Source organism: Mchenga conophoros, linkage group LG23, assembly GCF_057382185.1.
Source record: "Mchenga conophoros isolate Kocher_MC1m ecotype Shallow Benthic linkage group LG23, M_conophoros_male_GT1.1, whole genome shotgun sequence".
Classification (NCBI taxonomy): domain Eukaryota; kingdom Metazoa; phylum Chordata; class Actinopteri; order Cichliformes; family Cichlidae; genus Mchenga; species Mchenga conophoros.
In genome coordinates this window covers 27051194-27070932 of record NC_140547.1, presented here as the reverse complement: position 1 = coordinate 27070932, position 19739 = coordinate 27051194, and the positions used below count along the sequence as shown (strand labels likewise).

Genomic DNA, 19739 nt, shown 5'->3' with positions numbered 1-19739 from the left:
ATACAGTTAGCTCAGAAAGTTTGAGCTTTTTTCATACTGTTGGCTTTTACTGCAAGCAAGAATTTTAACTTGCTATTTCAGTGTTCCTTTTTACTTTTTAACCACTACTTTATTGTAATATCTGTTACCTACAGCTTTGACCTTTTAATTGCTTCATGTCCATATAAATGATTTTTTGAAAAATATGTTGCAAGTGTTTGGTGTGTGATTCTGCACTGGGTTCTCCAGGGTTAAAGGTTCAGCCCTCCTGCAGCAACAATGTCAGACTACCAGTCTAACTCCGACTGGTGTCGCCCATGCTAAAATTGTACGCAGCAAAAATGCTTTGGATAAAAATGTCCACCAACTGGCTCAGGCTATGTTAACTGCACTTGAGGGAATTGTCCCGCAATAACAACCACCCACTGGAGGTTCTGCATGTATCCTCCTCTCCAACCACAGGGAAGAGGGCATTGTTTGGCAGCCCCCACCTTCACTGGGCTGAGGTTGCTGATATTTTAACTAAGGTGATGATAGCCTTAGTTGTTTTCCTCTGAGGGGCGTTCCCAATCCCAAAACCCCTCTCTTTTCTCCTATCTCGCTCCCTTCATGGGAGCTCAACTTTTCCAACTTCTTCTCCGTGATTTATGACCTCTCCATCAGATCCGTCCCATGGGCCCTCCCCCAATGTGCACACAGCCCTGCCACAGCGACTCCTGACTAAAATGGATTAGGTACAGTTATCCACAAATGGATTCTTGACTACCTCCATCCTGTTAGCCGAGATGTTGCCTGGTTTGATTGCAAAGGTGGAGTGGGCCTGAGCAGCTTGCTCTGATCCGTGGCGTCTCTGTTTGCCCGCCGTAATTACCTGTTTTGAATGAGTTAATAGCCATAGGAAACCCGTTTGCCGGGGATAAAAGGGACAGTATCTGGCGTTCAAAGCACTGAGAGGTTTTTAGCCGCACTGGGGTGTGCGTATATGTGTGTGGGAGGGGGATACTTTCCTTTATGCACTCTCGAAAGGGAAGAAAAAAGTTTCCTTATCAGGTATGTACTTAAAAGGATCCCACTGCTGGAAGCACACTGTCTTGGGGGGAAAGCAGAGAGAAAGATGAAAGGCTTTTGTTAAAAGTGACGCTTGGCCCAGGTTTCCTGTGCCTTGCCTAGACTCCCCTGTCCCTCCCTGCCTGAGTGCTCGGCTCTCTTCCTCCTTCCACTTTTGCCTTCTCTGTCTCGCAAAGCTGTCTTTGAGGGGGGAAAAGTAAACCCTTCTTGCCGCCTGCCGGTGTTAGATTAAATACCGAGATGGCGACAGGAAAAAGGCAGGGAGGAAAAACAAAAAAAAAGAAAAGAAAAAAAAAAGAAAGTGGCTGCCTGTTTAGCTGGCTGGCTGAGCTGTGGTGAGGGATGTTGGAGGAGAGTTATCAGGTTGGCGATGGAAACTGCCAGTTAGTCAGCAAGACTCCCAATCCGGTGTAGTCCAAACATGCCGCCGCGGGTTTTCGATGACACGGTAATCTGTCCCAGGGAGTTCAGGGTTGATCTAAAGAAGAGGGCTCATCTTTTTTCCTCCTTATCACACCGACATAGCAAACTGGAGGTGCCTAAGGCCAGCGACACAATAACAAGAGAATAAAATGATCTTCTTGAGGAAGGTTGTATTGAGTTCATTTTTCATGGCTGAACTATGTGTGTGTTTGTGTATGTGGTGCTTTTTGGGGGGGTGGTGAGGTGGGCTTTAATTCACTGGTAAATACAGACTTAACAGGAGCATTTGAACACATTTCCTCTCATTTGAAATCATTTGCCTCTTACACAGGAAAAATAAAAATGATATGACTTCCGGAAGCTGTGGAGATCAGACTACGGCGAGCTGATTGAGGGGCCTTCTCGGGTTTGGTTTGTGAGGGGAAATATCAGGAAACAATAAGACTCAGATCTAAGATGTCTCTGTTTTTCTGCCTGAATAATCAGGACTGCTGAGAAAAATGCTTGGTGACAGTGCCCTGGCAGGTTTGTAAGCATCTCACAAGGGAGAGGGGGGGAGAAAAGAAAAAGCAGCCGGGGCTATGCATCCTAGAAATGAGCCTCGGCGAGCGCTATAATGTGTTTAACTTGTAAACCAGTGTGGGTGACAGATTACGGGCGGTCCAGGGAGTGTGGCGAGGAGCCGCCATCTCAGCCCGCTCACCTTTTGCCTCTACATCTGTCCTGCTAATGGGCTTCGCTTCCACACTTCCCCGCCGTTAAGAGAGCGGGCTCCTAAAATCCTCAGGCGAAGCGCTCATTCCATTTCCCAATTAGACGCGAGGGCATGATTAGTTTATTAGCAGTAGCAAAAGCTCCGGCGAATGTGTTTGCGGATTCTTAGCCGTTAATGAGCAAATTCAAACCCTATTGAACGGACGCAGGGGGAGGAGGGTTGTACGCGTGCACAGTTGGCTAATAATAGCATCCCAAAGACAAAAGATGGAGGAAATAGCATTATAGGAAGAGAAGGTGGAAGAGGAGGGGGTAGAACAATGGAGGCCTACCGGCGCTCTTAATGGCATGCTCTTTCATTTTGAAAATTGTTTCCCTTTTGGAATTATGTATGCTCGCCATCCTCTCCTTCAGGGTTTGGCAAAGCGTATATACACATTCCCCTCTTCCACTAACACCAGGGACCAGAGTAAGGTCTGGAAGCACAGGAGACAGTAGTTCCACCTGTGGGAAATGAACTCTGGTGCAACCCCTCCTTTGTTTTCCCTCTGCCTTGGCAGGCTTAACCACCTCCTTTACAAGCCAGGTAAATTGTTCATTAGGGCCGAGGTAAAAGGAGATGGTGGTGGGGTAGGTGGGTGGTTGGGGGGGGACTTTCTTTCTTTTTTTTCCTGCTTTTTCCTCGCACGGCGACCGAGAAGTGCGAAGAACAAACAAGTCGGAGCATTTGTTCAACGGTGTAATCTACACATCAATTATCCTGCCGAGCTAATTAGCACCTCTGCATACCCCAGGTACCTGAGCACTCACACATGCTCGCCTCTTTCAAGCCACTGATCAAAAAAAAAAAAAAAAAAAAAAAGCAGGGGATTGACAGAAACACGGGGAGGCAGAACCCAAGGGTAGGTGGGGGGAAAAGCCTTAGATCAAAATTTCCTTTTTACTTACAGTATACCACAAGTGTGCGAGTGAGTGTGTGTGTGCCCGCGTTTCAGCCATTCACATCATGCCAATGGAGCTGCTCAATTATGTAAGCCCTATATACATATACATTCATACACACATGGGGGTGAGTGTATGCAATCATAGCCTATAGTAGGAAATTCTCATTTTTGCATAGACTGTGACCTTTGTTTGTACTTCTCTCCACGAGAAACCTTACCAGTACCTGAAATTTGATTGGAGATATTATGTTGCATCTATGATGGAAAATATCATGTTTGGAGGTGACTTTAAGAAGCACATACATTCACCAGCCACTTTATTATGTTGACCTTGCTAGTACCGAGTTGGACCATCTTTTGCCTTCAGAACTGTCTTAATTCTTCATGGCACTGATTCAACAAGGTGCTGGAGACATTCCTCTGAGATTTTGATGCATATTGACACGAGAATCTCCCGTTTCACAACATCCCAAAGGTGCTCTGTTGGATTGAGATCTGGTGACTGTGGATAGATCCATGCGATTATTATGCTTATCTGAAATTTTGACCCTGCCATCTAAATGTTGCAGCAGAAATTGAGACTCATCAGAGTCCAATTCTCATCTTCTGTTGTCCATCTTCATGAATTGTAGTCACAATTTCTTGTTCTTAGCTGACAGTGTGGTCTGCTGCTGCTGTTGAGATGCTCTTCTGCATACCTTGGCTGACCGAGTAGTCTGGCCATTCTCTTCTGACTTCTTCAACAAGACATTTTCTCCTTGAGAAAACTGCTGCTCGATGGGTAGTTTCTCTTTTTTGGCCAGTTTTCTGTAAACCCCAGAGATGGGTGACGCAGAAAAATTCTCATCACGTCAGATTCAAAGCCACCTTTCATCTCCATTCTGATGCTAAGTTTGAACTTCAGCATGTCACCATGCCCTAAATGCACTGAGTGGCCGGCACATAATTGGATAATCAGATTTCTGCCTTAAAATGCAGCTGAACAGGTATACCTAATGAAGTGACCACACAACTTATGTAGTTACAGTAAGAAATGCACCACAAGAATTAACCGTTGTACTTTTCTCTGCATCGAGTAAAGCGAAAGCACAAGGCTTTACTTCATTGCTTGTATTTTTTGATCTAGGGATTAATGGTAGGATTAGAAGTACAGCCTAATACCTCAAGTCAAGTCAAGTCAAGTTGGCTTTATTGTCACTTCAACCATATACAGTTTAACAGTACACAGTGAGGCGAAACAACGTTCCTCCAGGAACCAAGGTGCTACATGCAACATAAATTACAACATAAATTAACAAAAAAATAAATAAATAAATATATATATATATATATAAAATATAACTAGAAATATTATAACTTTCTTAGATGTTGTCTTTCTTGGGTTTTTAGCCAATTATCTTGCAGGATTTTTTTTGCGCATCTGTGTCCACAAAATATAGTTTGGTGTTGCTTTGAGGAGTCAGAAAAGGTGTTAATTTTGCTGTTAACTGCTAAGCTAATCAAATAAATGGCTTTCACCTGTGCACATCGAGGCTGTTGCTGTTTTGAACTTTGCCGTTAACGTCTGAGCTCCCTTATTAAGGTGTTTTGAAAAGAGCCCAAGGTATTCACACACACACACACACACCTCCCTCCTTCTCCTTCCCTCCATCCCTCCACTGCTACCGCCTGCTTCCACCCTCTACTCCCACCATGTAATTAAAAGTGTAGCTTTCGCCCTCCTGCAGCTAGATAAGAAAGACAGGTACAACATTAAAAAAAAGCATCTGGCAAGAGGGAAGAAAGGAAACAAAATGCCTCGATCTGCTCCTGTTTACACCCACCCACGTCATGTGTAAGTCATGGGCTCTGGGGCCCTCCAACTTCAGCGCTGCCTGTTTGCGCCGTTTACCGAGATCGAGAGAGAGGTTAAGTTGTGTCATCTAGCTACTGTCTTACACCTGGCGTACCTTGCCGCTGGCACCATCTAACACATACACACACACAGATCTGCACATATGAAGGTGTGCAAAATCTCATTCAACTGGAAATCAAAATAAGAGCTAAAATCAATTGAGGAAGGCTGTAAATATATATTTATAAGCATTTTTTTCACCTCAAGTTCAAGCTTTGTGTTTTTTTTTTGTTGTTTTTTTTTTTTATTCCTGGGCTATTAGCATGCTTTGCATGATTTACAAATCAAAACAAGCCTTTATGGCTCCTCCCCTCAGAAGGCAACTTTCTTTTAACTGGCTGCCGCTCACAAGCAGGTGGATGGGGCTTCTGTCAGATGACCATACTAGGGTTATATGATTTCTCTGATGTCATAAAGTTCCAAGAGGAGAGAAAACTGTCAGAAACAGCATATTTAGAGCACTTTTATGTGTTTATTTAGCCTGGAAGTAAGACCGGTAACCTGGCATGATCTCAGCAGTGTGAGAAACCAGATAAGAAAAAGCACAATAGGTCCCATTTAACCAGCTTTTATCATTCCTAATTATGATTTTGTAGGTCTTTGTCACGCTTAAGGGCAGCTTATTATATCATAAGGTGCTAGCAGACAAGCTGTAGGGGATCATCACGTGACCTTTGGGTTACAGGGGCACCTCTAATGCTACCGAGCCAGATATTTGGCACCGAATGCTGCTGAGATTTAACTGAAATCACCTCACAAAAGAGCCCCTAGGAGATGGTTGTGGACGCTCAGGTAGTTGTTGTGACAATAAGCTGTGCCCCTGTCAGCCCAAACCCTAACACCCCCCCCCCCCCCCCCCCTCCTCATCCACCTCCTCTTTTCTCTCCTCCCTGTGGCTGGCTAGTAGCTAATTGGGAAGTTGGTAACAGTGTCAGAGAGAGTTGCCTTTCTCCAGAGGGCTTTCCCTCTCTGCAAGGGTCCAGGCCACCTCTTCTATGTGTGTGTGTGTGTGTGTGTGTGGGGTGAGCCCAGTTTGCCCGCTGGGAACGTTACACACACACACACACACACACACACACACACAAGCACACACATGTACACACACACACTTCCCCATTTCCTGGTCCTTATTTGATACCTGGTGGGGATGCTATTCAGGTGACAAAGAGCTTCAGTGTGTGTGTGTGTGTGTGTGTGTGAGGGGGTAACAGATGTGATTTTACACTCTCATTACCATGTGAATGAGGCCCCAGGCCCCCAGATTGGCTTCAACCACAGAAGAAGAAGCAGATTCAAAGCTCCTCCTCGCTTTAACGTGGTGGCCCCTCACCTGGACCCCCCACCCTCCCGGTTCATCCTGTCTGATCTCTTTAGTCCATCTGAGCTCCCTGTTCATTCCACACACACACTCATACACACAGACGCACACACAGATCGACCTTTAAACAGCTGCTGATTGGCAGTTTTATGGCTGCGCAAGGTCCCACTCTGCTCAAAGAAATATTTCACAGGAGCGTTTTCTCTCTCTTTCTGCCGCCGCTGCCGCTTTTGAGGACTGAGAAGTGCTCGCTTTCGCTCTCAGGTGCTGTTTTGCTGAGATAAACGCGGCCGTGGCCCCATCGCTGTGGACAAGAATGCAAAACAACCTTGGCCAGATCAAACCGGTTGTTGTGTTAGTGTGTGTGTGTGTTGTGCTTTTTTTCCCCTTGCTGCTATCTGGCCAGTGCGACAGTTTTGTCGTCTGAGGAGAAAGGTGAAAGGAGTAACCACGGTGATGTGTCTCTAGCAGCGAGGTGGCTGGTTGTCAAAGGGTTGGAGGGGGTGGAGAGATTACTTCAGACACTTTTATGCAAGCAGAATGAACCAGACTGATGTTTTACTGCTTTTTTTTTTTTGCAACATTTTTTTTCTTTTTCAGACCCCCAAAGTGTTGCCCAACTAGGTCTGCAACTGCTAACCTTTGCAACAGTTGCTCAACTCGCAGACCAAACGACTTCTTCCACAAAACGAAGTCCTCCAGCTTTCCAGCTTTTGGAATTTTTAGCAATATTAAAAGATGAACTTCAAGCCTCGTGATTAATTCCTCCAAAATAGACGCCTTCATTTTTGTTTCCTTTCACCGCATCCCCATTCTCCTTCCTCACGGTGAATGAAATCAGCATCAAAAAGCTCCCGTTAGCCGGTAATTACAGCTCAGGTTCTGCTTAACTATTATTAACAAAAAAGTACAGTAATCTGGCCTGGCAGTGCAATATGTTACCGTCGCTTTCTAATTAATCTTACAGGGAGCGTAATAAATTTACAATATCAGATTGGCGCAATACTGTATATAGATTTATTAAAGCTTTTAATCAGTTCTGGCAAAATTAATTTTGCAATGATTGCTTACATTTGAATTTGCATATACTTAGTGCGAGTAATTTATTTTTATAGATTCTTTTTTATTAAACTGAGGCACGTGGGAGCCGTCAGAGATGAGGAATTGCTGGGGTTTTTTTGGCTTTCCGTGCTGCGAGGGAAAGGGTTTCCTCTTAGGTGTGAGGAAAGGTGTCACAGCACCTGTCCTGACAGGAGGCGACGGGTCACGTGGTGGCAGCCCGGGGTGTTGTGAGGAGGCTGTTTCATCCCTGTTTCCTGTTGTTTGTAATGTCTCTGCCTGCACTGAAGGTCACTGCGTATTAGAGCCATGGAGGAGTGTTTTTAACACCGCTGTTTTAGGGTTTACAGATTTTTATTAAGGCTTGAGATATGAGCCTATTTGTATATGAACATAGAGCTTCAGAAAAGCTGCAAAGCAAGTTTCCTGTTTCTTTACATTCTGACCTGTAAATAGTTGTTTCCAGAGAAAAATGCCCATTTTCTTTCAAAGTGTATTCATTTTAAGTTTATTACTGGGGGATTTCTTCCTTTCATTCTTAAAAATGTATTTCTACATACATAATGGAGACCAAATTCACCCTATTGCAGCACCAGTTTGTCATAGAAATACTCTTCAAACTTGGAAATGACTGACTTGAGTATGTAATGTGCGATTAAAATTTAGCGTTTTCAAATTATTTACCAATTTCTTGGAAAAAAAACTTTCACTTTAATGGGCGGAATGTTCCATTACCAGTCTAAATTGCTTGCCTGTGACCATAGCAACATTCTAGAATACTTCCTTCGGTCTGTTTTGACATTCTAGAATCTTGCCATAGCAACAATCCCACTGCAATTTAAGCAGTTGTGTATTTTACTTTTTCTCATTCTTAAGGGATTCCTGGAATCTTATTGATCATGGAAGTTAGCTAATATTTAATCTCTAACTTTGGTAAAAATGTTGTTCAAACCTGTTGAGTAATCCTGATAAATTCGCAAATCAAAGAAAGCACCTTAAATGCCACTTTAATGCCTCGTACCGTACTGAATGCTACCCTTTGCTGCCCTTTTGGCCTGTATTATCATAAAAATGCAAATATGGCCTGTAACGGATTCAAGTGTGTTTGCTACTTGATAAAACGCCACCTTCCTCCTCGTCTCGCTGTTTTCCTCCCGTGTAAATGCTCACAATAACACGAGCCTACAAAGAAACACACACTTGGGTACACAGGAACGCAAATGTACACACATACACAAGCACACGCACACACACACTTGCAGGGCAGATAAGAGTGATTCATAAACAGATGAACCCAAAGCAGATGTGTTATCATGGTGGCACTGTGCACAAAGTACTGCAAGGCCACACCAGCTCTCCTGGGGCTCACACACACACACACACACACACACACACACACACACACACACACACACACACACACACTCACTTGATGAAGTCAGGTTTAAACAGGGAGACCTGATAACAGAAGGCTGCCTCTATCAATTTGTTACCCCCACCTCCAACTTGATCCAAGGCTCCGTCAGCAGATTCCTCCACCTGAGTGTGTGCTAACATGTTTGTCTATATTTAAAAACGCTATTTTTATACATGCATGTTGCGGCTGTGCAAAGGTGTGTGTGTGTGTGTGTGTACATGTGTGTTTTTTGTGGGGCGTGGACTCATGGCATTGAGCCACAGTGTCCCTTTGAGACTGGGCAGGAGGAGGAGGAGTGGACACCGAGAGAGAGAGAGAGAGAGAGAGAGAGAAAGAGGAACGATTTAGATAACAGTCTCAGCTTGTGGCATGCACACACATACACACATGGACACACACACACACGCACACACACACACACACACACACACACACAGCTGCTATCAGAAACACATTATTATTGGAGAGAGCTGACCACAGGAGAACCCTGGCAAGCACCCCGAGATAGGCTCTTATATTCTTCCTCCCTCCCCAGGGAAGAATTCATGAATTAAATCTTTCTATTAAAGGTAACTCTCTCCTCCTCCCACAAGAATACAAACAAAAGGGGGAGAGAGAGAGGGAGACGTATTCAGTCTGGACCTGCAACTGGTGATTATTTTCATTACCAAACAATCTCCTGATTATTGTTTTGGTAAGCTGATCAATAAGTTGTTTTAAAAAAGACCCAGCCACTCTACTGTCAGCCGTCGGAGCTCAATTAAAGTCAGCACAGGATTCAGAGATGTTCAAATTGAAACAGCATGTTTTTACACTGTTAACATGTAGGAATAGATGGCACTTTTCTTCAAGTTCTGATTAGCAAGTTGTTAAGTTATGTAAGAAGTGTGCAGATATTTGTGTCAAAAAATGGAAAAAATCCAGCATTATATTCAGTGCAAGTGTTTCATATTAAGAAGCACGGCATAGTTCCTGTTAATAATTTTAAAAAACGTGTAGGGAGAATTTAGTTATTTTATTTTTCATTTTAATGAGAATCAAGTTCAAGAAATAGATTGAAATATTAATTATAACTAGCTATAATTTTTTGATTAAAGTTGAGAGGTGTCAAGAATAAAGTTGAAAAGTAGGAGAAATAAATAAAATCAGAAGTAAAGTGGAAACAAAATGTAGAGAAATCAGTTGGAATTGAAGTTAATGTTTAGAATACAGTTAAATTATTAAGAGTAAATTTAAAATGTTTCCTAATAAAACCAACAATTTTGCAAAACTGACTTGTTGACAAAGTTTAACAAATAAAGATTCAAAATCTTAATATTGGGAGTAAAGTTAAAATTTTGAGAATAAATTCTGAATGCTTACAGAGAATGACGACAATGTGAGTACGGGTGTAATATCAAGAACAAAGTCAGAAAGAAAATGACACCGTTATATAGTATAATTTAAGCCTAAATAAAGTTGAAATACTGAAAAAAAATACCATAATTTTCAAGATTCTAGTTGAAATGTCAAGAATAAAATCACAAATGTAGGAAAATTAAATCAAAACTTCAGAAGAAAGATAAAAGAAGAAGAAAGTTGGAAAGTAGATTAAAATCAAAATGTTAAAAAATACAGTTAATTTTTTAAGAACAAAGTTAAAATAAGTTTGAGAATAAAGTCAAAAAGTTGAGCAGAGGGTAAAATCAACATCTTAAACAAAGTGAAGTATAAGTTAAAATATCAAGACTGAAACTTGACCGTACAATAAAGTCAAAATGTTGGAAGATGTAGTTAAAACTTTTAAAATAAAGGAGAAATGCTGAGAACAAAGACGAAAAGTAGAAGATGTGATGAGCGTGTCGAGAAAACGTGAAAAAGTAAATAAAAGTTTTAATAATGGGACTACAAATGATGGAGAGAAGACAGGAGAAAGGTAGAGTAAACAAAAAATGATGGAAAGTTCGAAGAATAAAGATGAAAAGAGGAGGACATGATCAACTCATCCACAAAATGTTTTTGAAAAGTACGTAAAATAATGATGGACTAAAAGTTCAAATGTGGGAATAACATCACATCTTCTGATTTGTTTCCTTTTTGTTTCTAACAAACAGTAACACCGAAAGTCCTCCTTCCCTAGCGTGGCCCTGGTACTTGTCCATACTCTGGTTTGAATCCACGTGCGATCATTGTGTTTCGGCTCAGCTGTAGACACGCGTGTAAACATGTCCGTCTCTTTATTATGCTCGCAGCGGCTCCACACATCTGTTTTATTAGCTGTGTTTCCTTCTTCATATTAACCCGCAGGTGCTCTTGTCGCTGCCTGCACTGATGCTTCTTCTTCTTCTTTACAATTCACATTAATACCCGCACGCACAGAAAAAGCCCCGCAAATTTCAAATAGTTTAAAGCACTTGCTGCATTCATTCAGCTCCGAGCATTAAAAAGGGCCTTTATAGTGGAGGGGAAATTAGCGATGGTCTCCCTTTATGTGTGTAAGAAGCCCTGCTTTGCCTGTGACGACTCCAAAACTGGAAGCAGTTCACCCAGCAAACGTTTTCTTTTTTCCCCCTTCTCTGTGTGTGTGTGTGTGTGTGTGTGTGTGTGTGTGTTTGGTTAGTTACAGTAATTACGGCCCAATAACTGACAGCCAAAACCAGGCAGGAGAAAGTAGAAGGGGGCTGTTTTTCCTCAGCCGTGCGCAGCCTCGCTGCTGAACATCTGCTGAGAGATTTGCATATTAATTAACCCATATTAACTCTAATTATTCTGGGAAATTATCAAATAAATTAAATTTTCTAATTTTAACCGTTTTTTCCCCCTTCTTCCCGTTGCTTGACGAGTGTCAGGTAACGTGAGGAGACGAAGGGGAAGCTCACCTGTGCCGAGAAAACATTTTATATATGTATGGATATATATATATATTCCATCACCACCTCCCCCTTCTCCTCATCCTTCCCCTTTGCCTCCCAACCTTTCCCTCCTCTGTTCTTCTTCTCTGAATCCTCCCTCCCACTCTCCTGGCCTGGGAGTCCTGAGGGCAGCCAGGGGAAGCTTTTGTGTGTCTTTTTTATTCTTCTTCTTTGGCTTGTGTGACGAAGAGGAGGCAGGCGGTGGGGGGAAGGACGGGAGGTTTACTTCTTCGAACATTTGTTGGAGGCAGGAACATGTGTGAACTGGGGGAGGAGGAGGAGGAGGAAGGGGCGGGGTGGGCACAGATGGTGAATCCATGCAGGACCCGGCAAAGGTGGGACCTCTGAGCTGTTGAGCAAACCTTGAAGCTTTCTGTGCCTCCCTCGCCCTCCCCAGCCTGTTGCTCGGGCCTCCTCTGCAAATAAATGGCGCTTTAATTGAATTAGAGTCAGGGCTGCGCGAGGGGCTCCTCGTGGACACAACCCAGCGGCGATTCGACGCAGTCCAATGGGTCGGAAGATGCCACAAATATCGATGCTGCGAGTTTTTTCTTTGGTAGTCTCTAACAGAGGAAGAAAATCTGCCATTTGGTGGCCTCTTTACCCCCTTATGTGTCTCCGTGTAAAAATCCTTCTGTAATCTCAGCTTAATTATGCACAATCGAGTTATGAGCGTCGTTTGTTTTCGGGGCAACCTACGCTATCGTGCTATAGTGCTGTCGTATTAAAGTTAAACGACTGCAAACACGAAAGAAAAAAGGGCTACGATTGCCTCATTTGAACCCCGCAATCGGTCCTTTTTGCAATGCTTTAATGTCATCTGGTCAACAAGACTTATCAGACACATTAGTCGGAGCAAATTTCCTGAAAAACGCTCATGCTGGGAGGCTTTTCTTGGCATGAAAACAGTGCAGTATTTCTTACGTTTCACTCTCTTGCAAGCAGAATGATTTAAATTCCGTCAAAACTCTCATCACGTCGCAGTTTTTGGAGTTTATTTTGTTTGCCTCACTCTGGATGTCCACAGTTAGACTTTCTTTAACTTACTAAGCTTCGACAGTGACTTCTTTTACTGCTATTTGCTCATAAATCTGACTCAAAATTAGCTCTTAAACACCTAAAGGTGTCGTCCCCAGCAACTTATATCCGTCACTTACTTCACTTTGCAGCAGCACACCTCCCCCTCTCTATAGACGCACACATGCAGTGCCCAGACAGACGCACACACACAAACACTCCCAGGTTGCGTTTACACTTCACTGAGTTTTCACCATTCATCGTCTCTCCCTCCCCTCTCTCCGGCCCTCACCCCTCACTCTCCCCCTCTGTCTCCTTTCATAGCTTTTGTTTGCCCTCTGCCACCGTCCTTTCACCGACTTGGCCCTGATTTGCCCCTTGTGCTCGATCACACCATTATACTGAGACAAGATAGCACAAAATATCCAAACATGTCTGCTATCCTTTTGTCTGGCCTGATTTGGGTTGGGGTGGCTCTGGTTTAGCGACTGAAGGAGGGTGTATTCTTGTTTTGAACACAAAGGTGAAATAATCTATAAAATAGTTCCTCTTTAAGGAGCGCTGTTAGCCCAGTTTGAGTTTTATTTCAGAAAAAATGCCTTAAAGTCTGTCTAAGGATATGTATAAAATAAGATTTAACCGTCTTCGCTGTAGGTGTGAGCTTTCCATCAGACAGGAGTAAGACTTACCCGAGGAAGTGCTTAAACTGTTGCAGACAGGAACAATGGCAGACAAAAGGTCATCGCGAGAATCCACTACTGCTGGCGGTAGCCACAAGGCAGCGACCTCGCTTCCACCTTAATGCCCTCCCACACACACACAAACACGGACACACTCTGACTAACAGAGCGCCCCTGCTTCCCCATCTCCCTCCCAGCCATCCAGGTGATCCGCTTGGCTCACATTCATGAGACAGGGAGCGAGCGCGAGCAGTTATCGTCCAATAGGGAGAATGTCCTGGCTCATTATCGGCGTAGGAGGCCGAGCGTGTCACCTGGAGCTAAGCCTCGACACTTGACTAAAAAGTCAGCCGGGGTTAGCGTGAGAGCGCGAACGTGGGTGTTAGTCATTCTCCCCGCAGCGATCACCTCCACCGTTGGCCTGCCGAACAGTAAGAGCTCTTTTTCCTCTCTGGCTCGGAGACTCCAGCAGGAAGGGCTTTTAGCACAGCCTCCTCTGGGCACCTGATGACTACTTTGGGATTGTTAAATAAATGTGATTATACCTGTTAGCATTGTGAAGTGGTTTTTCTTGGCAGAACGCAAGTGGAACACCTCTGAACTCGGGCTTTAGAGCATAGGAGGGTGGATTTTATGGCATAGAGTAACCTAGTGTACTTGGGCATTGAAGAGAAATGTTCTTGATTTGTTGTAACCCAGCTTCATTTAACTTGATGCTACAATCAGATATCTGATATTTAAGGAAGCAGAAACAAGTTTTGATGCTTAAAATGAGGCACAGATATGGGTTTGCATGATTTTAAGAGTTAGATTTAACGACTAATGACCCAAAATACAGCTCTGAACCTATTTGCAACCTTGTAGACAATCATATCTCATTTTTTGCTTTTATTAAATTAGAAAATAATTTAATGATTTAAAAGAAAATAATCATTCCATCTGACATACAATAAAAGTTGTTCACCTTTTACCAAAAAAGTCAATTTCCAGCCCAAAGTCTAAGTCATCAAAGAGTTAATGTGTCGCTACAACCTGATTTCTATTATTTAAGGAGCCCAAACCACTTTTCTATGTTAAAAATAGGCCAAATGTAGGATTTGGGTGATTTTAGGGGTTAGGTTTAAGTACTTAGACACTAATGTATTTTTTGTGATGAAGTCACAATTAAATGATGAGCCCAATCCCTAATGATGAGTTTAGGAGACAAGGAAAAAAAGTCTTTTTGATGCATATCAGTTAGAATGATCCTTTTTTGTTTTGGTATCCTGATTGCCAGAAAAATAGCAACAAAAAAAAGATATTATAATTGCCTAGATTTAGTGTTGTGGTCATAACCAGTGATTACTTAGACCTCACAGAGTTTAATCAGGTTTCGTCAGATGTTTTAAAAGCAAACTTTGGTATCAAAGGCCCAACGGATCTGAACGTAAGCTCCTTTTTTGACTTTTTATTCTGTGTCAAGCACGCCCGGCTTGTACAGACTTATCATATATGCAAAAGTTTTCCGACAAACAGATGCGTGCGGTCAACATCAAAGACGCAAGTTGGTAGCTGCCTATTCCTCCAAGTGACTTTGGGCATCTTTGAACGCAGCATGTGGCCTGACAACTGTTATCTTTGGTGGGGTTTTTTCTTTCTTTTTTGTGTGCAGGAGTCAATTGTGATTCCAACATTAAAAGCGTGTTTTGATCACTGGAGCTACTCGTTCCCTGTCAAACCTGAAGCTTTGTAAATACAATCATGTTAGAGTTGGACTAAATTAATTCCACGGGCTTCTCTGTGTCTGCAGAGTGCAACTGTCACAGCTGAAGAATTGCCTGCGCCATTGTTGTTTTTTTTCTTCCTCCCTGACTTTATCAAAGAAATGATGAGATTTTAATAAGACTTTGTCCCTTTGCACTCTTGATTTTTTTCTCAGGCTGTCATTGCTGATGCTTCCAGCCGTACTAATCAATATTAGTCCTCACTCTGTACTTTTTTTGTGAGTGACAGAATAATGCTGGGACTGTGAAAGGGTTATGTCAGATAGCTTAAAACCTGATATTAAACAAGAATTGCGCTGCTACACATGTCACTTTAATTATCAACAAAAACGCAAGTCGAAGAACCCCCCCCCCAATTTACCTTAAGAGGAGTAGAAGAAAGCAAACAGGTAGCGGCAACAGTTTGCGAAACGTCGTTCATAATTGCTTTTGTCAAGGATGACACTTAAGGTAAGAAAAGGAGAGAAGAGGAGAGGCACTGGAGAAGTAAACACTATCTTTTCTTTGTCTTTCGCTCTCCTCGGCAACACAAAAGACTGATTAAGAGTGAGGTTCGGGGAGGGGGATGAAATAACTGCCTGCGAAATATTAGTAGGTTAGAATTACTTTGTTGCTTGACACAATACCAATAGATGCTTCATGCTCAGAGAGGGAGAGGCTCTTGTCAGCAGTGGCACCTAAACAATGGCAGCTTTCTTGACGTTAATACTGCGCGTTTGACTTGACGAGCACCCCACTGTCATTTTGCCTTCTTGGAGGTATACGTTGAATGCGGAGGAGACAGCTGACGTTCGGGGAAGATTGCATCCACGGAGACAGTTCAACGCCCCCGTGTTTAAATTTGTTCAGAAACTTGAGGACAAGACGTCACGAGAGATAAGAAAAAGCAGCAGGAGACATAAACTGGTGTCAAAAATAAAAAAGAAAGCTCCTCTCTCTTTTTTTTTCTTTTTCTTTTGCTTTACTTTGAGGTCCGGTGTTCTCAGTCCTGCCCTGAAAAGTTTGCTCCGCTCCCTCATTCCTTATGTGGGAAGTCAGAACGGTGTGCATTGCTGCGGTGGATGTGTTGCTAAACAAAAAGAAGCTCCCTAGCTCCTTTTATTAGGGAAGAATAGGCCCTTTAAAACCTGTCCAGCCTTAGATAATTTCATTCAGCCGGCCCCTGCCCGGCCGTCATTGAATCTGCATCCAGAGATCAGGTTCACAGCAACGGGTTGATAGCTTCCCAAGCCTCTTGGCCTTTTGTTCTACCAATCCTGTGCTGCTGCCCCCTCCTCGGCAAGCTGGGGAGGAGGGGGATACAGAGCTGATGGGACATTGCTGAGGAAAGTTCAAAACTTCAGGGGTGAAGGGGCGCAGAGAGGTGAATTCCAACAATTTTTAAGTTAAGAGATTTCTAAGTCTGGCAAACTTTCATCTCATTCAGACGTCTAGACGTTTGACAGGTAGAGACGGCTCTCTTTCAATCCAACCTTTCAAATAAAAGCACAATATCAATTGTACCAAGGTGGATGTGGACCACCCAGGAACTCCTAACGTCTCTCTCCACTCGTGGGTCTCCTGCCTCGGTTGCCTTTTTTGTCGTCCCCAAGGAGCATTACTGAGTCTGAACTTGCCTAAACCCTTGTGATCACACCTCTTGAAAAGGTTTTGTTTCCTCCGTCGATTGGTATTCGAGGCAGGTCACCGCACTCCCACCCTCCTCCTCGTCCTCCTCCTCATCTCCTCCCCCACTTTCTGCCTGCCTGCCACCCCTGCCCACCACCCCCAACTGCCTCCCCTCCCACGTTTGAAAGCCCTGTTTTCATTTTAATTTGCACCTGTTGTGCAGTTGTTCGCTGAAGGCAAGTGCAGACCAGTCAATCGCACAGAGACGTGTCAGAAGGAGATGTGGGGAGGCTTATCTTTTGATATGTATAACGTTTTCAGAAATGCCGTGCATGAACTTCATCTGGTTGGCACTCCTGATTCTCAGAGAGTTCAAGAGGCAGGGACACTTGTAGCTATAACTTTGGCATAAAAACCGCCTTAATTAAGCTTGTTCATTCCTCGCAGGGTCACAATGTGAGGAGTTCTGCATATTTTCCACAAACAAGATATAAATCTATTGATTTTCACCGAAGCTCTGCTGACTTGTGGGCTCACTAAGGCTTTTTTTATGACTCGGAAACATAAATTCAACGAAAGCCTCCACCTCTTCACTTCGGTGGCTCAGACTCTGGGCCCTCCCATGATTGGCTCTCACCACAGAACATTTTTGCACAAGCTGCCAATGAGGTGTGTCCCCATGTGATGCCATCCATCTGCACTGCTCCAATAAGTCCTCTGACGTCCCTTTTCTGCAGTGATTTACGCCGTAGCGCGTACTCGCTGAGAACCAGCCGATGGTGGTGACTAATTTGCACGAGAGCCACCTTTGATTGAGTTCACAGCCCTTATTTACAGGCCGTCTATTTTAAGAAATGCAGGCATATGTCTGGGACCTGGGTGTTGTGGAACTGGGCGAGCCCTGCTGTTGGAGTTTTGAATGTGTGTGTGTGTATGTGCCTAAAGGCGCTGCCATGCTTTTATATTTTAATATGTTAGGAAACATTTATATTAATGTTCATGGTTCACTGGCAATGCAAATGTGAAGACATCCGAGGGCTACATGCAGTGAATAATCTAAATCACTATAGGTTAAGCCTTTTGTATGCATAGCAACAACAGTTGTAATATTGTACGTGCTATGTGGAGCATCTCAAATGTGAGCGGTATGCTCCGGAGCAGAGCCATCCTGAAAGGTGCAGCTCGTTGGCATCCAAGGCATGTGAGCACGGCTGAAAATTAGTGGCTATTTTGGCTCGTATCTCCTCGACAGCTGTCTGCCCACCGCTGTGGTTTAGTCACAAATTCCAGCCGTGGATGCTGTAATTGGGGTGTAACCCACCAAAAGAAAAAGGGGCCTACGCCTTGCATTGAGCAGTAATGTGGGGTTATCCTTTTAATCTGCGGATAGACCTCAGTTTTCCAAAACTGGTCTAAATCCCTCGTCAGATTCATCTGTCCACAAGAAGTTGTAGAGAACTGCATTATTTCTCCGCCGTGCTTTCCTGTACTGACCAAATTTGTTCTTCCTTTGTATCACAGCTCTCAACTACGAGAATGTGGTGGAGACCGGATCAGAGACGGAGGAGGAAGACAAGCTGCCAGTGTCTGAGGAAGACCCTCTGATCAACGGAACCGGCAGCCCGGCCAGCCTCACCAACCCTGAGGTCTCGCCACGTATCGAGGGACACGGCCTGCTGAACAAGGACGACGATGACGACGAGATGAGGGACAGCGGCGTGGAGCACATTTGGCCCGACAATGACATGCTGAGTGCTTCCGTGGACGGTACTGGTGAGTGTAGAACAAGTAAATTCAGTCATGTCAACTGTAGGAGTTTGGTAATAGTTGGGTTGCAAAGCAGCTTGCACAGGCAACCTTAATGGGACACTTTAAAATGAGCCTTGGCAGTTGTCAGATGTGTAGAATGGCATCAGCTTGATGTCGTGATCGCGGATAAGCTCTGTGACTTCCCAAAGTAACTCTGTGCTGGATTTTTCTTGAGCTTGTAAAGCTGGCAAAACGGCAAATTGATGATTTCCTAATTAAATTCTGCTTGGCTTTCAGTCTAGGTTTTGTTGACTAGAACAGTTGTGGATCTGCCCACTGAGGTTCCTAAACAGGCAGCAATCTGTTGCCTGAAATGACAAAGAAAACATATGGGGGTGTTTATTCCAAACTCGGATATCCACTATTTGAGAAACGTGACCTGCACTATTAGAAATATCAGAAGATGATAGAAGAATATATTTTAAATCATGCAAACATCCATGTTCTTTTAACCCTTTGCGGTTTAAGTTCTTATAGGTGGTAACACTAACACCTTCCCTACCCTCAGCCTATGTTTTGGGCTTTTTTGTAGAAGAAATGTTAAGTTTGGTTGATTTTGGTCAATTAGGATGGTTATTTTCTTTGTACCCTGATTGCCAAGACTTAATAAAGCAAAAATTAGATTTTAGATTTTTTTAGGTTTCGAGTTAGGGTTGGGGTTGGGAAGATTTAGAACCATAAGAACTCTTGGCTTTTCTTACCAGATGTGTGGGGTTCAGGTGAGCTGTCAGTCAGAAAAACTACCACTAAGCTCACTCATGGATACTCTATAGTGAATGTGTGCTCATCCTGCCACTTGTGGTATCATCTTATGCTGTAAACCCCACCCATCTGGTGCCCGAGCAGACTTAAACAAACGCCACGGAGCGTTTTGCAAACAATGCTTGAGCCAGGTCTGACGGTGAAGCCCCGATGACGCTCCCTCAGCAGACAGACATGATAAACAGTTTCTCTGTGAGCGGCAGAGACCATTTGGTTCACGCTTAGAGAAAAGCCAAACAACAAAAAAATATTTACAGTAATGTATAAAGAGGAGGTGGAGTGGGGAAGAAGCCTGTGCGCTGCAGGAAATGAAATCTTAGCGTGTTTTTATGGTGTTTCAGCAACATCCAGCAGTGACTGATGCTGCTTAATTCGTCTCGCCCCTAACAAGCT

General features: G+C 43.6%; 1 protein-coding gene across 4 annotated transcripts in view; it reads left to right on the top strand.

The window, feature by feature from the left end:
- The window catches only part of zeb2b (zinc finger E-box binding homeobox 2b), a 98596-nt gene that overhangs the window by 55015 nt on the left and 23842 nt on the right, over positions 1–19739 (top strand). For 2 of the 4 annotated variants that reach the window (XM_085263783.1, XM_085263781.1), the window contains exon 3: positions 18297–18548. In XM_085263783.1, the coding sequence (XP_085119909.1) occupies positions 18297–18548 (252 nt within the window). Of the gene's footprint in view, positions 1–18293; positions 18549–19739 lie in introns of all 4 variants that reach the window. The other 2 variants (XM_085263782.1, XM_085263780.1) reach the window with 1 other exon arrangement.